The sequence below is a fragment of the Heterodontus francisci genome, chromosome 26 (assembly GCF_036365525.1).
Source record: "Heterodontus francisci isolate sHetFra1 chromosome 26, sHetFra1.hap1, whole genome shotgun sequence".
Taxonomy (NCBI): domain Eukaryota; kingdom Metazoa; phylum Chordata; class Chondrichthyes; order Heterodontiformes; family Heterodontidae; genus Heterodontus; species Heterodontus francisci.
The window spans coordinates 18,970,460-18,988,461 of NC_090396.1; the positions used below are offsets into that span (position 1 = coordinate 18,970,460).

The 18,002-nt window shown below is 43.5% G+C and overlaps 2 protein-coding genes across 8 annotated transcripts in view; both read left to right on the top strand.

Annotated features, from left to right (window-relative positions):
• Positions 1–14,702, top strand: part of acox1 (acyl-CoA oxidase 1, palmitoyl) — an 80,132-nt gene extending 65,430 nt beyond the window's left edge. For 3 of the 4 annotated variants that reach the window (XM_068057870.1, XM_068057869.1, XM_068057872.1), the window contains 4 exons: positions 2,733–2,838; positions 3,476–3,619; positions 6,663–6,869; positions 7,854–11,919. In XM_068057870.1, coding sequence (XP_067913971.1) covers positions 2,733–2,838; positions 3,476–3,619; positions 6,663–6,869; positions 7,854–7,904 — 508 coding nt within the window. In that variant the 3' untranslated portion in view covers positions 7,905–11,919. Of the gene's footprint in view, positions 1–2,732; positions 2,839–3,475; positions 3,620–6,662; positions 6,870–7,853; positions 11,920–14,477 lie in introns of those variants that run through there. The other variant, XM_068057871.1, reaches the window with a different exon arrangement.
• A 1,443-nt stretch (positions 14,703–16,145) lies between these two features.
• Positions 16,146–18,002, top strand: part of pik3cg (phosphatidylinositol-4,5-bisphosphate 3-kinase, catalytic subunit gamma) — a 64,089-nt gene continuing 62,232 nt past the window's right edge. For 2 of the 4 annotated variants that reach the window (XM_068057875.1, XM_068057876.1), the window contains exons 1-2: positions 16,146–16,321; positions 16,439–16,499. The gene's annotated coding sequence lies outside the window, so the exon portion shown is untranslated. The remainder of the gene's footprint in view (positions 16,322–16,438; positions 16,500–18,002) is intronic. The other 2 variants (XM_068057877.1, XM_068057873.1) reach the window with 1 other exon arrangement.

Genomic DNA, 18,002 nt, shown 5'->3' on the forward strand with positions numbered 1-18,002 from the left:
ATGGTCATAGAGTTATACAGCACAGAAACAGGCCCTTCGGCCCAACATGTCTGTGCCGGCCATCAAGCACCTAACTATTCTAGTGCCATTTTCCAGCACTTGGCCTGTCGCCTTGTATGCTATGGTGTTTCAAGTGATCATCTAAATACTTCTTAAATGTTGTGAGGATTTCTGCCTCTACCACCTCTTCAGGCAGTGCGTTCCAGATTCCAACCACCCTCTGGGTGGAAAATTTTTTCCTCAAATCCCCTCTAAACCTCCTGCCCCTTACCTTAAATCTATGCTCCCTGGTTATTGATCCCTCCGCTAATGGAAAAAGTCTCTTCCAATCTAAACTATCTATGCCCCTCATAATTTTGTATACCTCAATCATGTCCCCCCTCATCCTTCTCTGTTCTAAGGAAAACAACCCTGGCCTTTTCAGTCTCTCTTCATAGCTGAAATGCTCCAGCCCAGGCAACATCCTGGTGAATCCCCTCTGCACCCTCTCCAGTGTAATCACATCCTTCCTATAGTGTGGTGCCCAGAACTGTACACAGTACTCCAGCTGTGGCCTAACAAGCGTTTTATACAGCTCCATCATAACCTCCCTGCTCTTATATTCTATGCGTCGGCTAATAAAAGCAAGTATCCCATATGCCTTCCTAACCACCTTATCTACCTGGTGGGGGATACATAAAAGGAATGGGCATTTCGGGCTGGAAGAAGTTACAGTGAGATGCAGGGCTGAATGAGACTATGAAGGGATTTAAACAGAGAGATTGAAAATTTAAAATTAGAAGCTTTGGCGATCAGGAATGAATATAGGTGTTGAGGACAGGATTGAGGATAGGATGGGGTGGTTGAGGGACTTGGTGCTCGGTGGGATGTCGATAGCAGAGTTTTGGATGTGCTTAAGTTTATGAAGGATGGAGGTTGGCCAGGAAAACTTTGGAACAGTCGATTCTGGACATGACGAACAGTGATGAGGGTTTCACCAGCAATGTTACAAAGCTGACAGGCGGTCTTTGAGATGGCAGGATATGGGGTCAGAAGCTTTGTTTGGGGGTCAGATAGAACTGAGAGTGGCCAGAGAGGGAGGTAGAATGGTTAGCGGGGGCTGAAGACTTGGGAGTTCAGGTGCATAGATCTTTAAAATGCCACGGGCAAATGCAGAAAATAATCAAAAAGGCTAATGGAATGCTAGCCTTTATATCTAGAGGATTGGCATATAAAGACACAGGTTATGCTGCAGCTGTACAAAACCCTGGTTAGACTTCACTTGGAGTACTGTGAGCAGTTCTGGGCACCACACCTTAGGAAGGATATATTGGCCTTGGAGGGAGTGCAACGTAGGTTTACAAGAATGATACCTGGACTACAGGGGTTAAGTTACAATGAGAGATTACACAAATTAGGCCTGTTTTCGCTAGAATTTAGAAGGTTAAGGGGTGATCTGATTGAAGTCTTCACGATATTAACAGGAAAAGACAGGCTAGATAAAAAACTATTTCCACTGGTTGGAGATTCTGAAACTAGGGGGCATAGTCTAAAAATTAGGGCCAGACCGTTCAGGAGAGATGTTGGGAAGCACTTCTTCACGCAAAGGGTGGTAGAGGTTTGGAACTCTCTCCCACAAACAGCAGTTGAAGCTAGAACAGTTGTTAATTTTAAATCTGAGATAGATAGATTTTTGTTAAGCAAAGATATTAAGGGATATGGGCCAAAGGCAGGTATATGGAGTTAGGCCGTGGATCAGCCATGATCTCATTGAATGGCGGGACAGGCTCAAGGGGCTGAATGGCCTACTCCTGTTCCTATCTTCCTATGTTCCTATGATTGCTTCTTCGATCTTTCCAATGTTTAATTGGAGGAAATTGTAGCTCACACAGGATGTATGTTAGTCAAGCAGCTGGACAACACCAAGACAGTGGAGGGGTCGAGAGAGGTAGAGCTGGTGTCATCAGTGTGCATATGGAAACTGAGCCACGTCCACAGATGACATTGCCAAGAGGAAATATGTGGGTCAGGAAATGGAGAATTCCAAGGATAGATCCTTCAGGAATTCTGGAGATAATGTTATGGGGACAGGAACGCAAGCCATTGCTGCAGATGCTCTGGCTATGCTTGGAGTTCCAGAAGGACAATCCCACAAGCTGAACAATAGAGAGATATTGGCAGCCAACCTTGTCGAACCCTGCAACGTGGCTCAAGGTGGATAATGCACCACAGTCATAGTCACGGAGGATGTCATTTGGACCGCTTTTAGTGCCGCAATTTCTGAGATTCTTGAGTACTTAGTTTGACAGGAATAATCCAATGTCTTTGGTGACTACTAGACTCTTGTTTTTACTATTGCACCCTTTCTCCCCATGACTCCCTTTTACAATCGCGCTCTCGTTTCAATCAGTACTTACTGATCTACCTCATTTATCCCATTTGCTCTTAGTGTCCTACACAACGGACCTTGACCCTTCACTCAAAACACACACCAACTGACCAATCCTGAAAGGCAGGTTTGTCCTATGAGGGATATTTAACCCTAAGACCTTTTGCAAAATCCACATTCATTTTGGCTCAGTCCAACGTGGTAGAGATGTGTGTATGAGATCAATGCACTTCACTAACATCCAGTATGTACTGGTCAGGTCTGAGACTCTAGACTTGTTCAGGATGTTACCAACTCTCCCTGTAGATGTTTTGTGTAATCTTTCTCTCCCCTCACTCATCTACTCCCTGTACTTCCATCCCAGTCTGGTTGAAGCAGCTGCACGGAATTATCGGATGGAGCTGGGACGCAGGAAGAACAAGGAGGAAGCCTGGAACGGCACTTCTATCGACCTGGTCAGAGCATCGGGGGTGAGTCACCCTTGTTTAGGAGGTTGTTTCCTCTGTTACTGCAGGTAGATTTGCTCTTCCCCTACCTACCTCTCCTTCCCCTCTGTTATTGAAGATAAATTTCCCTTCCCCTTGTGCTGGATCATGACTCCCTTCTGGCTGGGTTTGAGTTGGGATGCCTGTGCCTGGCACATTGTGAACCATGGTTGACCTTTGTATGATGCCAGTGTCAAGTGGCACTGACCAATTACAGTAACTACAGTGCAATCACTCCTTGAAGCTACGAAGTGAGGTAGGTTGTGCTTTCGGGTTCGTCATTGCTGAGTGGTAATGTTAAGCTTGGCTGGACATTGTAGGGATGTAATTAGACCTAATGCTAAGCTGATGGTGTGCAGTATTGGAAGCTTTGCACTCGCTTTCGCTGCTGTTGTGTGAGAGGGGATGAATTGAGACCTATATATTAAATACTTGGTGCTGCCCAGGGTGGCACTGCTATCTGGGTACTTTCCTAAACACAAGGTGTGTGCTGCTGTTACAGGAAGAAGTCCCTCCCTTTATTCCTGCCTAATCTTGTTGTGGATCTTGTTCCTTTCTGTAGGAGGGTGTTCAACTGCATGCATGTTTTATTGTGTTCTTGCTCCTGCTCTCCTTCCTTTAGGCACACTGCCACTACGTGGTGGTGAAACTGTTTGCAGCCAAGCTGTCTGAGATCACCGACACTGCGATCCATGATGTCCTCAGCACCCTGTGCCTGATGTATGCGCTGTACGGCATCAGCAAGAACTCTGGAGACTTCCTGCACGTGAGTGCAAGTTAAACCACAGCCAGGGTGGTGTAGACATTACAGATACAGCTGGAGCCTTCCCTCTAGTCATTTTATACTTGCAGTGTGTTGATCTTTGTCAGATCCTACAAGGGGCTAGTAGCATGTCTAGTTCTGTCTGTTCTATTACTGAGGTCTTTTGTAAAGCCCAAAATCAGATAGAGGGTCAGATATAGGTGCATCAAGGGTGGAGTAGTGGTTGAGTTCCAATATTTTGACGATCAACGTTTAGTGAAAACCTTAGTAATTAACATAAGAAATAGGAACAGGGGTAGGCCATTTGGCCCCTTGAGCCTGCTCTGCCAATCAATAAGATCATGGCTGATCTGATTGTGGCCTTGACTCCACTTTCCTGTCTGCCCCCCATAACCCTTTACTCCCTTGTAGATCAAAAACCTGTCTAGCTCAGCCTTGAATATATTCATTGACCCAGACTCCACGGCTCTTTGGGGTAGAGAATTCCAAAGATTAATAACCCTCTGAGCGAAGAAATTCCTCCTCATCTCTGTCTTAATTGGAAAACCCTTTTATTTTGAAACTGTGCTCTCCAGTTCTAGATTCCCCCACAAGGGGAAATATGCTCCCAGCATCTACCCTGCTAATCCCCCTCTGAATCTTGTATGTTTCAGTACGTTCGTCTCTCATTCTTCTAAACTCCATTGGGTATTGGCCTAACCTGCTCAACCTTTCCTCATAAGACAACCCCTTCATCCCAGGAATTAACCTAGTGATAAAAGCAAAATACTGCGGATGCTGGAAATCTGAAACAAGAAATGCTGGAATCACTCAGCAGGTCTGGCAGCATCTGTGGAAAGAGAAGCAGAGTTAACCTAGTGAACCTTTTCTGAACATCCTCCAGTGCACGTATATCGCTCCTTAACTAAGGAGACCAAAACTGTACACAGTACTCTAGGTGCAGTCTGACCAATGCCCTGTACAGTTGTAACAAGACTGACCTACTTTTATTCCCCATCCTCATTGCAACAAAGGCCAAAATTCCATTTGCCTTCCTAATTACTTGCTCCACTTGCATGTTATCTTTTTGTGATTCATCTATGAAGAGACCCAGTTTCCTCTGCACAGCAGCATTCTGCAGTCTCTCTCCATTTAAATAATCTTTTCTATTCTTCCAACCAAAGTGGACAACCTCACATTTTTTCGCATTTATATTCCATCATCAAAATTTTTGTCCACCCTCTTAACTTATCTATATCCCTTTGCAGACTCTTTGTGTCCTCCTCACAATTTACTTTCCTATCCGCAAATTTGGCTGCAATACACTTAGTCCCTTCATCCAAGTCATTAATATAGATTGTAAATAGTTGAGGCCCCAGCACTGATCCCTGTGGCACCCTGCTAGTTGCAGTTTGCCAACCTGAAAATGCCCCATTTATCACGACTCTGTTTACTGTTGGCATGGATAGAGGATTAGCTAACTAATATATTGCCCCGAACAACATGAGCTCTTATCTTGTGTAGTAACCTTTTATGTGGCACCTTATTAAATGCCTTTTGGAAATCCAAATACACTATATCTACTGGTTCCCCTTTATCCACCCTGCTTGTTACATCCTCAAAGAACCCTAATAAATTTGTCAAACGCTATTTTCCTTTCACAACACCATGTTGACTCTGCTTGATTGTATTATGATTTTCTAAATGTCCTGCTACTACTTCTTTAATAATGGATTTTAGCATTTTTCCAATGACAGATGTTAGGCTAACTGGCCTATAATTTCCTTCTTTCTGTCTCCCTCTTTTCTTGAATAGAGGTGTTACATTTGCAGTTTTCCAATCTCTTAGGACCTTTCCAGAATCTAGTGAATTTTGGAAGATTACAGCTATTGCATCCATTACGTTTGCAGCCTTGGGATGCGGGTCATCAGGTCCAGGGGACTTGGCAGTCTTTAGTTCCATTAGTTTTCCTAATACTTTTTCTCTGGTGATAGTGATTGTTTTAAGTTCCTCCTTCCCTTTTGCCCCTTAATTTTCTACTATTCTTGGGATTTTTTTTGTATCTTCTGCGAATACAGATACAAAATACTTGTTCAAAGTCTCTGCCATTTCCTTGTTTCCTATTAATTCCCCAGTCTCATCCTTTAAGGGACCAATGTTTACTTTAGCTACTCTCTTCCTTTTTATATACTTGTAGAAGCTCTTACTGTCTGTTTTTATATTTCTTGCTGGTTTACGCGCATATTCTAATTACTCCCTCATTTTTTTTTTAATTCATCCTTTGCCAGTTTCTAAAATTTTCCCAATCTTCTGGCCTACCTCAAATCTTTGCAGCATTGTATGCCTTTTCTTTCAATTTGATACCATCCTTAACTCCCATAGCCATGGATGGTGCATCCTTCTTGTAGAATTGTTCTAATTATCATAACTATCTAATATATGCAATCAGTAATATATTAAAAATGTGGATCTGCTTGCTCCTCCAACGTTAATATTCCTATTATAGATTCCTCTGTCCAAATTTATAATGAAAAAGGCCTATGTAATCTTGTCATGCTGCAATTACACTTTCCCTCCAGTGGTGGTGCTGTAGAACATGGAGCAAGAATATGCCATATGGCCCCTCAAAGCCTATTCTGCCATTCAATGGCTGATCTAATCTCGGCCTCAACTCCACTTTCTTGTCTGTTCCCCATAATTCAAAAATCTGCTCTTCCACCATTCCATATCCCTGGTCAGTTTGTCTCCATGACACTGCAGTACATTTAAGTCCAATTAAATTTGTTATCGTCATTTTAAGATCCTGTAAATTTAACATTATTCAGAATCTGTTACCAACTCTTCTTGCGCACACAGTTGAGGGAGGGATCAAAGGCTGCCTTACACTGTCTCTCAACATGGACTCCAGGGTGCGACATGAATGTATACAGATGAAGACATAGCCATTTAGTTTAGGAACAACTAACTCAAAAGTAGACGTTTGCCTGGACCTAGGCATAGTTGGCCTGAAATGCGTCTCCCGCACTGTCTTGGGGTGCGGTTTATAACTTTCTATTGTCCTCTGCAGGCCGGGATCCTGAGTGACACACAGATTTCCCAGGTGCAGCAGCGTGTGAAGGAGCTGCTCGCTGTGATCCGACCCAATGTTGTCGCTCTTGTAGACGCCTTTGATTACCCTGACGCTGTCCTGGCATCTGTGCTCGGGCGCTATGATGGGAATGTTTATGAGCACATGTTCGATTGGGCAAAGAAATCGCCTCTAAATAAAACCGAGGTAAGAGAGACCCACAGTTGGTCATTGGTTGAACATACTAGAAATTCACTGTTTGGCGAGAGTTATTGGAGCAGTGGGCCATCATCTTTGGGACTTGATCAAAATTTAGCTTAGACTGAAGGAGCCAAACTCGCTGCTAGCTTTGAGGACCCTGTGTCAAATGAGTTTGTGCTGTCTCAGTCCACTTCTCCTAGTGGGTGCAACCCCACAGCAAAGGAAACTGGCACTCTCACACAGACAAGTTGCTACGTAGCTGATGTGGGAGTGGAAAATTGCCACTGTTGATTGGGACTCCTATGAATTGGGGATTGAGTAGAACCATCGAATTTTTCATCATACAACAATTCATTCGTCCCATCAAGACCTCATCAGTGTTTTTCTCCATGAGCCGTATAGGCTCATCCCATTTTTCCCTTTTAATATTCCTCTCTCTTACGGACTCTACTTCAACAACAGTTTGTGGCAGCAATTCTCACATTCTGACTACCCTCTGTGTGAAGACATTTGTTCACCCTCCCCCTTTATTTCTTTTTCTTTGTGTGAGTCTCTCAAATGCTCTCTGGTTACTTTCTGTGCCCACTGAAAACAATCTCTCACTAACCCTTCATAAAGAAAGCTTTACTTGGCATCCAGTCATCCTGTACCTGACTTGAATGCAGACATATCCTATCCCCTGCAATGTCGACTGGAATGAAGAACAGATTCAGTAGAGTTTAACAATTCTGCTTCTTTATGACTATATTATAAAAATCTTAGTATTTCTGAGGCTGCTACACAGAAGTGGTTATCAGCAGCTGTTTGACAATATTGATCGCTGCTGGCAGTTTCTATTAGCCGTTTATATTTTATTGCTGAAGAGAGTGTTGATCAATATTAGTGAGAATTCATCAATGATTGGGTGCAGCAGTGAGGGTTGATCGCTGTTTGAGTTTTGGAGTTTGTCTGGTTGCTGAGGACTAATCATCATTTGTTTCTGGTTCCCAGGTTCACAAATCATTCTACAAGTATCTGAAGCCTCTGCAGTCCAAACTGTGAGGCAGTGCTGTCCAGGAAATTGAACCCAGCTGCACATCAAACTCTAAACCTTTAATTTTGTTCCTCAGCACCTCTGACCCCTCAATCTCTGTTCTCAAATTGTGATCTGTCTGGAATTGCAGTCCTTTCTGGCAAAGTCTCCAAGTCGGGTACTTTCTTGCTGTTGCGGTAATTTTCTTCTTCCTTCCCTCATACTGTGTTCTAGTACGGGCCCCTCTGCTGTCCTCTTGAATTGGAATTGCAAACACATAAATTGCACGTCTCACATCGACCACCTCCCCCTGAGCATTGCAACATATTTATGGGGCTTTACAGAGTCCACTAGCCGTGACACACCAGAGCATGACAGGAGACACCTTCAGTTTCAGTTCCTGACAAACTTCCAGGCCAATGTGCCACCTCCCATCAGAGCTCCCCTTTTCCCAAAGTTTTGCAGCAACACCAGGTGGTGTAGGGAACCACAAAGAGGGTTACAGATTAAATAAAAACAAACTCTTTCCTCTGTGGGTCAGATTTGTATCACTTCTACACTTTTATTTTAATATTTGTACTTTGTTTTGCACGCTGGTCATGACTTTTTATGCTCCAGCTGTCTACGGTTGATCCACGTTAATGAGTCAGAGGGATAAAGGTCAGCGCCAATTTGGAAGCAGAAATGTTCAAGGCAAAAGTTCTCAGACTGGGGGAGGAAGAAGAGATCTGAAACTTATCTTTAGAAGGGCAAGTGGCTTTAGGCTTCCTTTCAGGAGTGGGGGATAATGGTGGATTCCAGCCTGAGGTTTGTGCAATAGTGCCTTCTATTAGCCAGATGGTTATGACCATTCCCCTATGCACGTTTTGTTATTGTCTGATTGTCTGTGTGAGTCTGAACTGGACGGTACTCCTGTGCTTTTTTGCCCCTTTTTCCTTAGCAGATTAAACGTCTGCTTTTCGAGTCTCCTGGAGCTAAGGGTTTCACCACGTACTGCAGACTTGGGATGAATTCAGCCTTTTCGGTGTACTGGTGCCCTCTCAATGGGAAGGTGGTACTACAGCAACATTTGTTGCCATAATTACTGTCGCATCTCTAACTTGGCTATGGGCTGACTGCATAAACTGAAATAATAAGGCAACTGAAATTTGAACAGATGCATTTTTAAAAATACAGCGAAACCTGTATGGACAGACACTTATTGATGGTCCCAAATAAACTGCATTGTAAAAGATGCAAGAGTTACTCTGAAACCACAAACACTTGAAACTTAACAAATTACTGACGGCCTTCATTGGACCAAGCCCTTTTTGAACCTTAAAACACGGGACACAGCCGGAAGATCGCACAGCCAACCCCCCATGGACCCAGGAGATGCATGCACCTGATTCCAAGTGGTATGGTTGTCCGTCTTTTGAGTGTGTCGTTAGGGACAGGTTTTACTGTACATGGCAATGCTTTAGTTTCCAAACATAAGTTGTTAACACTGTTACAGCTGATAAGATGCTGATGATTGTCTCGGCTGGTTCTTCAAGATTGTTGAAGCAATTTTTATCGTTCGTACAATGGCCATTTTGAAAATAAGGATACCTGCAAAAACGGGACAATGATGCCAGTTCCTTAGGTGTCGGTAATTTACTGTTTTCACTGTATATTATCAATACAGCTGTATCAGTTGTTGAAGCACAGATTTGATGCTCCCATTAACAAAAGGACTACTCTTGAATACTTTAGCTCCCAGAATATTTCTGCATATACATGTATTATCAGTAAGTCAGAAATGGGCCTGTCATTTGTTCCTGTCCCTACACGCTCCACCATGCTGTAGGTGTAACTGAGTAACTTTGTGGAGCAGTTGCTGAAATTTGCCTAATTCTGTGGATTACGCTCTCACTGAGTAATCCCGACCACTGTCCCATTCTCTGTTTCTGACAATGCTAGTCACTGTAAACATCTGACTGGATTGCTCTATATCCTAATTTGCATTCTTGCTGACTGGAGATTGGGAGACTAGCTGGTGTGAGATTGAATCATCAGCAGGGTTGACCAGGATACAGAGTAAAGGCGAATAGGAGCATTTTTAAAATAAATAAAATTCCCAGGTTTTAAACATGCATCAAACTATAGCAAAAGGTTAAATGCATTGAGTGTATATTACAGGATGCAGTAGTAATCAAGGTCTTGTTTGGCCAGAGGCCTGTGTTCTAAGGTTCTCTCCAGTGTAGTGAGTGGATCACAGAATGTATAATCCTATCCCTAGCTCCCAATCTTAAAATATTAATACCAGGCTATTAATTTACTTTTCAGACTGAATTTGTTCTCTCTCATGCTCTCTCTTTCCTCTTTCTCTCTTTCCACTTTCCTCTCCCTTCCTTCTTCAGCCCCCTCTCCTTTCACCCTCTTTCTCTCCTTTCCCCTTCTCTTTCTCTCCTTTCCCCTTCTCTTTCTCTCCTTTCCCTTTTTCTTTCTCTCCTCCTTTCCCCTTCTCTCTCTCCTTTACCCTTCTCTCTCTCTCTTCTTTCCCCTTCTCTCTCTCCGTTCCCCTTTTTTCTCTCTCCTTTCCCCTTTTTTTTTCTCTCTCTGTTCCCCTTTTCTCTCTCTCTCTCTCTCTCCTTTCCCCTTTTTTCTCTCACTCTCTCTCCTTTCCCCTTTTTTCTTTCTCACACACACAGATCCACCTTCGCTTGCCTTTTAGACTTGTTCCAAAGTGACTGCTTTATAATTTGGAATGAAAGTTGATTCTCATTTTGGAATGGACCAAGAGTCCATCAGATGACAATTCCTTTTCCTTCCACATCACCAGTGTATGTGTGGACCCAGTGAGAGAATGATTTGCTGGGAGCAAGTAAATGTTCTCATGGAAGAAATTACAAGTAACATTTTGTATTCATCAGATTCTGCTGGTTGTGGGTGAGGTAAAATGGAACAATTGTAAATCTCTATTAGCTGAAGGAAATTTTACTGTAAATTTTCTGCTTAAATCTTGTAAAATGAACAAGCTGCAGATGCTCAGGTTAAAACTCTGTCCCTAAAATGGAGTAATGATTCTGTCTCATTTTAATACATTGAGTTTTAACTCCTTTTAAAATTGTACTTTAACTTGTATTATATTCAATGGCTCAAATGATGCTTCGAATCATTCAGGGTCTCGCCACTCAGCCAGTTGCAGGGGGTGGAGGGTGGTGTGGGGGTGCGTGTCTGGCTGCTGGACCTGGCACTGCCAGCTGATCATGGCCCCACTTGTGCTGCCTATGGGTGCATTTGGAGCAGCAGCACATCAGTGTGCTGGGCCAGTAAATGCCATCTTCTGTGCGATGTTCTGAATTAATGATCCCAAGAATTTTTTTTAATAGGACGGTTTTAAGATGATTCAGTTTTCAGGCTAAACTGCCTGTAACAAGTGGGACAAGTCAGTTGAATAAATAGCCCAGTCCTTGTGTGTGTGCCCCAATTTCCAAGACGGCACTAAAGTTTGAACGATAAGCACAAATCATCAACATTGTAGGAGAAAAAACCTAAAGGTTTTAACAATAGGAATTACTTTTTAGTCTCGGGAAGAGAGAGGCTGGGTGAGTTTTCATATTCAGACTACAGACATGGGGGGTCGGGGGAGGACATGTGGGATGAGGGAGCTGGTATAATTAGGTGAGCCAGAAGTCTGATGCGTACAAACTGAAGTACTTAGTAGCCCTGATTGTAAGCGTGTTGCCCGCACGCTGCAGGAGCAGCTGAGTAGCAACTTGCTGTTCTGGGTGACCCAAGTCTGTATGCTGTTCAGCTAATGAGTCAAACCATGGTAGTGAGTCTGCCTGAGCAGGCACCAGTATTCTGAATAATTCTCTTGAGTTTTTAAAATATATGATCCTAAGGATTAAACTGCAAGAGTGTTCCAACCAGGAATTTCCTCTGATCTCTGGAGAGGAAATGATGTTGCTTGTTAACACTGTCCTGAATTTTATCAATGTAATCTATACTGCACTTTTAAGTGCCATTAGATATTGTAAAAGATTAATATATGTATGATTAATAAAAATGGCAATATAACTGGCAGTTAGAGTATGTTTGGTTTATTACCTGAGGGTTACTGAATCTGGGGCACAAGCAAACTAAGCAGCACTGTGGGAGTGCCTTCACCAACATGGACTGCTGTGATTCAGGAAGAAGGCTCACCTTCCTGAGGGCTGAGCAATAAATGCCAACCCTTGCCAATGATGCCCACATCCCAAAAACAAACAAACAAGGATACTTCATAAATGATGTAGATTGGATCAGGAAACTTGAAACATGGGATCTCTTTGAAAAGAAAAAGACATGGATAGGATTCAGTTTTCTTTATTTGTTGGCTTATTAGCTCACTATTTCTGTTGCTGTGTCGAGATGAGAAATGTTTTCTGCAATGACAGCACTGTTTGCCTTTGTGTGAATGATACTGGCCCAGAATATGCAGGGAAAATAAAGGTGAGTTTAATGCACTCATCATTATTAGTGTGTAAAGAACCCAGTGATTTATGGTGAGGAAAAGATAACCCATGAGTTACAAAGTGCTGGATGTTTTGCTCCACTCTGCCATTAGCCTCACAGAAACAGGATCTTGCCATCAACCTCCCCCTGTTAGTTTTAAGAAATTACTTATTTGTGCTGTTAAAACAAATTATTACATTGCAAAAAGCTAGGGCTTCTATGAAGGGCCTTGGACTGTTTTACTATATTAAATATAAATATATAATTATATAAATACAAGTTGTTGCTGGTGGGTTTCAGAAACTGAAGAGAATGTGATGCAGATAAGTTTGGAACTCAACAAAGACTCAAGTTAGAGGAAGGAATCTCAGAACTGAACTTGTTTTTATTGGTGAAAAAAATTGGCTTGTATTGTGATTGCAAAACTAATAGATATGTGTTTAAAAAAAATAAGCTTAAATGAGATTAAAGGTGTGCCCCCTCACCAGTCAAGAAGCGGACCTCCCAGCAAAAGCAGTTAATGCTGAGTTGAGTAACACCTTAAAAGGAAGCAATAAGTGGAGATTAAAATGCTTTAACATTCCATGCGAAAAATAGTTTCTGGACAGATTGAGGGGATGTTTGGGAAAGGCAGGTGAGTATGTTCCACAGTATTCCTTGATTTCTCTGTAGATCAAGGAGTATTTATGTAGAATTATGTAAGGAAGTCAGTCTACTGTAAAACTGCCGAGCATGTATGTTGGCTCATAGGTGGGAAGAAATCAAAAGAGTGAAAGGTCCTACAGGAAAGCAAGTCTGAGTTAAGAGTACTTTCCCTACAAATTTAGTGGGATCTCTGCACACATCTAGGGATAATTTTAACCAAACTAATCAAGTGGGAAACCCATGGGATTGGATAGAGTGCTGATTTTACACCTCACATATTACTTAACCATTGTCTTCATTGGAGTGCTAAATGAGGCGGGGTGTAAAGCCAGTATTGGGACACTGATGGGATTGGGTACAATGTAAAATTGCACCCATGCATGGTTTTCCCTCTGTGGATTCCATTGTCCCTATGGTCCAAGGAACAGGAGCTGGCGGGGGTAAGAACGGAATCTAGCAGAGTGTGATGGCAAGTAGGCAGACAACACCTGACCCAGACATATCTGTGCCACAAGAGGATCTATGTGAATTTTTCATATATGCAGTGCTACCTTTCCCAACACCATGGGTACAGACTTGTCAGTGGATGTGAAGGTGGCAATAGTATTCACTTTTATGCATCTGGATGTTTCCAGGTGATATCTGGTGACATTAGTCACAACTGTCAGTCAACAGATCGTCACTGCATTAGCAACGTCACAACTGAATGGTTCAAGCATGGCTCCTAAGTTCATTCGATGTCACGTGGACACAATAAAGCAGAGAGAGAGAGCCATCAACTGCTTCTGACTGGCTGAATCCATTTCACCCATGTGAAAGCCCCAGTGACAGGAAGCAATTTAATTTGCTCAATTCCTGTAGTGAATGATGCTAAATATCCACATCCTCCACCCTGGATGCAGTGTGTACTATTCTCGCCAAGGCTTCTTGGACAGCACCTCCCAAACCTGTTCCCACCACCACCTAAAAGGACAAGGGCAGTAGTTTGTTTAGGAACACCATCACGTCCAAGTTCTCCTCCAAGTCACACACCATCCCCACTTGGGCATATATTACCTTTCTTTCATCGTCCCTGGGTCAAAATCCGAGAACTTATTACCCAGCAGCACTGTGGGAGTCCCTTCACCACGCAGACTGAGCAGTTCAAGGAGCCACCACCACCACCTTCTCGAGGTCAAATAGGGATGGGCAATAAATACCCAGCGATGCCCACATCCAAGACTGAATTTTTAAGAAAACTCATTCTGCATGTCAATGCATGATAACTAGGAAGTAGTCATGATGTGTTTATACGCGGGCAGGCCAGGATACCTGCACTACTCAACCACAGTAATGCAATAGGCTGGTTGGCAGGAGATAAAGGGGTACCCATTCCAGTCTTGGCTGCTGACACCTTTTCAGACTCGAGAGGCAGATTGCTTAATGAGCTGAGGGTTCCTACCAGGATCATTATGCAACAGACTATTGTAATTCTCAAGTGCTGTTTCTGTGTCCAGACAGGGCTTCCAGAATTGTAGGAGATCGCTGTGTCCACTGGTAATGTAACCATTACAAAGGGATCGGGCCTTCCGAGCAGAACAGGTGAAGACGGAGAAGATACCGGAGACCAACCTGTTGCTCATGATAAAGAATCCCAGGAGCTGGGTCCAGAGAGAGTGGGAAAGAAAGAAATGGGGTGGTGGGGAAGGAGACCATAAATATCTCACAATAAGAAGGATGTCATCCACCTGCATGATACAATAAAGCCCTTCATTATCTGAGAGAAAGTCAAGAGATCATTCAGCTAATCTGTAATCGCTCCAATATTCTTTCTGGGAGAGGACAGTTAATCACCATAAAGCAGGTCTTCTTTTCCAGAAATGTACATGTTTACTTATAATCTTGTCCCTTTATTGTGCTCTACTGCTACCTCATCACCATGATTACTCTCTATCAAAAACTTTCCTCACTTGTGACCCTAAGCTCTGACTCCTCCATGGTGTTACCTTCATGGTGGGCGGTTGTGAAGTTTGTGACTGGGACTGTACTAAAGGAGTGCTGAAGGGCTGAAATTGCATTTGTAGGAAGCTAGTAATTGCTAGATAATGGTCTATATAAGAGTAGATGGAATAGTCCCTATTAAATCCTCAAAGTCATGAGCTAGGGTGCTCTTCACGGTATCAATGGAAGCAGTCACTGCTGCCACTGCAGAGATGACCATTACACTTAAAGCCTCGAGGCCGCATTGATCTTCTGTCATAGTCCACAATGTGTTCCTCACATCATTCCTCCTGCATTGTTTTGCAGATGTAGGTTGTGAACTATCAATTTTTCTACCATTTGCACTACATGAGAGAAGACTGTCTCCACAGTCTGCATAGGTTGTGTAACGTTGGGTTGTATTCCTTGGAGTTTAGGAAGGTATTCAAATTGAGGACTTTTAAATGTACAGTTTTTGTCTCTTTATTTAAGGAGAGATAATCTTGCATTGGAAGCAGTTCAGATACTTCACTAGTCAGATTCCTGGGCTGAAGGGGTTGTCTTATGAAGAAAGGTTGAGCAGGTTGGGCCTTTCCTCATTGGAGCCTCTTTGATAGAATGATAAATCCCAGGAAATGTGTAAGAAATTCCAATGGACAATCAGTATTAGTTCAAGAACATCAGACCAGTATCACAAATTACACAATGATTGAGGCATTTCAGACACCTGCAAGATGCACTGTAGCAACTCACCAAGTCTCCTTTGACAGCACCTTCCAAACCCGAGACCTCTACCACTTAGAAGGACAAGGGCAGCAGATGCTTGGGAACACCACCACCTGCAAGTTCCCCTCCAAGCCACACAGCATCCTGACTTGGAACTATATCGCCGTTCCTTCACTGTCACTGGACCTCCCTCACTAACAGCACTGCGGGTGTACCTGTACCACATGGACTGTAGCAGTTCAAGAAGGTGGCTCATTGTCTCCTGCTGAAAGCCAATTAGGGATGGGCAACAACTGCTGGCCTTGCCACCGACGCTCACATCCCAAGAATGAATTTTTAAAAATTATGGTAGAAGGCAAATTAGATGGAGCTTTATCTTTTGTCATCTAGCAGTTCCTATGACCTCAGTGTTGGTGTTTCTGAATGAGTAAACGTCTTGAGAATCACTGTGGTTTGCTCTCATTTCCTGAGCCCTCCTACAACACTTCCTCTACGTTTGTGCTTATACATGGTGATCACCGAGACAACGCAAAAAGTGCAAACACTGTTTAACCATGCACAAAAGGTCGGGGCGACATGCCCAGGCTGACTACAGCTAAGCCACAGCATTGTTGAGCAAAGAGAGCCTGTGCGATCGCAGACTCATGACACGGGGGTAAGTTGATTTTGTGCTGGTTATGGCTCATTTCCTCCAATCTCGAGCGGAAAAGGAGCATCAAAATGGGGAAGTTAAGGAGTGGCTTTGCTGTGTGTTGTATTTTTTGTCACACAGATCCTGTTAGGGATTGCTGAAGTGATCCGCTGCTGACAAGAAACGAGGTGCACCAAGAAACGTAAGTGGTTTCAACATATGAGGGAGAAAGGAGTCGGCTCAAAATGGATGAGGCTGTAGTTCAAATTAACTTTGGTTACCCCCCTTTTAGTTTCTTAGTGCTTAACTGGGCTGGAGGAGGGGAGAGGAACTAGCTCCAAGGCCTCTACTGGTGCTGTTCTAGAACTGGTCAGTACTGCATGGATGAAAGCAAATCAAGTTGACCCTTCCCTGTGAGCTTTCTCCTCTCCCTGTGTAGAAACAGTTAAGCTGAATCAAAATCCTAGAATTCCCTATCTCACACCATTGGGAGGTCACCATCAACTGCATGGACTACAGTGATTCAAGGTGAAGGCTGGGGTCACTTTTCTAGGGCAACTAGGGATGGCAATAAATGTGGTCTTGCCACATCCTGAAAACAAATGTTTTTAAAAAGCTCCAGCTGGCCCATCATTCTTAGGAAAAATGCCAAACCTTAGCTGGCAGTTCCCAAGTTCCACTTCTGGATAACAAACCTTCACACAACCGTGGAATTCTTTCTGCTCCCCACTTCTGCTTTCAGTCCCTGAAGGACACTGGACCTTGCTGTGGTGTAATAGCAGCCCTCCCAGGACTGCAATAGTCACACTTTATCACCTTGAGGTGAGTTAGCAGGATCTGAGGCTTCAAAATGATATTAGGTGGGCCAGGGAAATTAGAACCAACTCGGTGGTTCTTTGAACCTTAAGAGTCAATGTTAAGCTGCCAAGTGTAGCCCAGTTGGTTGCATTCTTGTACCTGAGTCACAAGGTTGTGGGTTCAAGTCCCACTCCAGTGATTTAAGCACATAATATAGGCTTATGCTTTAGTGCCATTCTGAGGCAATGCTGCACTGTTGAAGGGACTGTCTTTCAGATGAGATGTTAAACCAAAGCCCCATTTGCCCTTTCAAGTGATGTAAAAGATCCCACTGCCCAATTTCAAAGAGGTGGTGCGTTCTCCCTGACGTCTCAGGCAATACTATCATCAGTAAAACATATACTACAGTATATGTAGCAAGATGGCTCCTGGGCTGTAAGCTCCCTAGGAAGCTCCCTTGCTGTTCAACGATATCCATGGCCATCTGCTCCCATTCCTAGTGTTTTCTCCCCCAATCTACCCTCTTAAACTGTTTAAACTCCCCTGGCTCTTTAAATCAGTTCATTTTAGCCCTAACTAAAAGCTAACAGTTAGTTTAGTGTATGTTACCTGGGCCCACTGCCCTCCCCCAGCCACACCTGCTCTTTGTTTTCTCAATGAAATTGCTCCGGACGAAACTGACGAGCACAGCTGTCGATACTTTAATCTCCGATCCTGCTGTCTTCACCGCCCAGAGTGTCTGCAGCCACGGCGTGCGGTAAGTCCATCGAGGAGAAGAAGGAGCAGCGGGACCCTAGGGAAGTCTTGAGAAAAGGTGCCCCGATCACCCAAAAAATCCACGAACGGCTCCTCGACTGCAACTTCAAAGCGCCCGCGGGAGATGGCTCGGAGAGCATCTACAACGCAC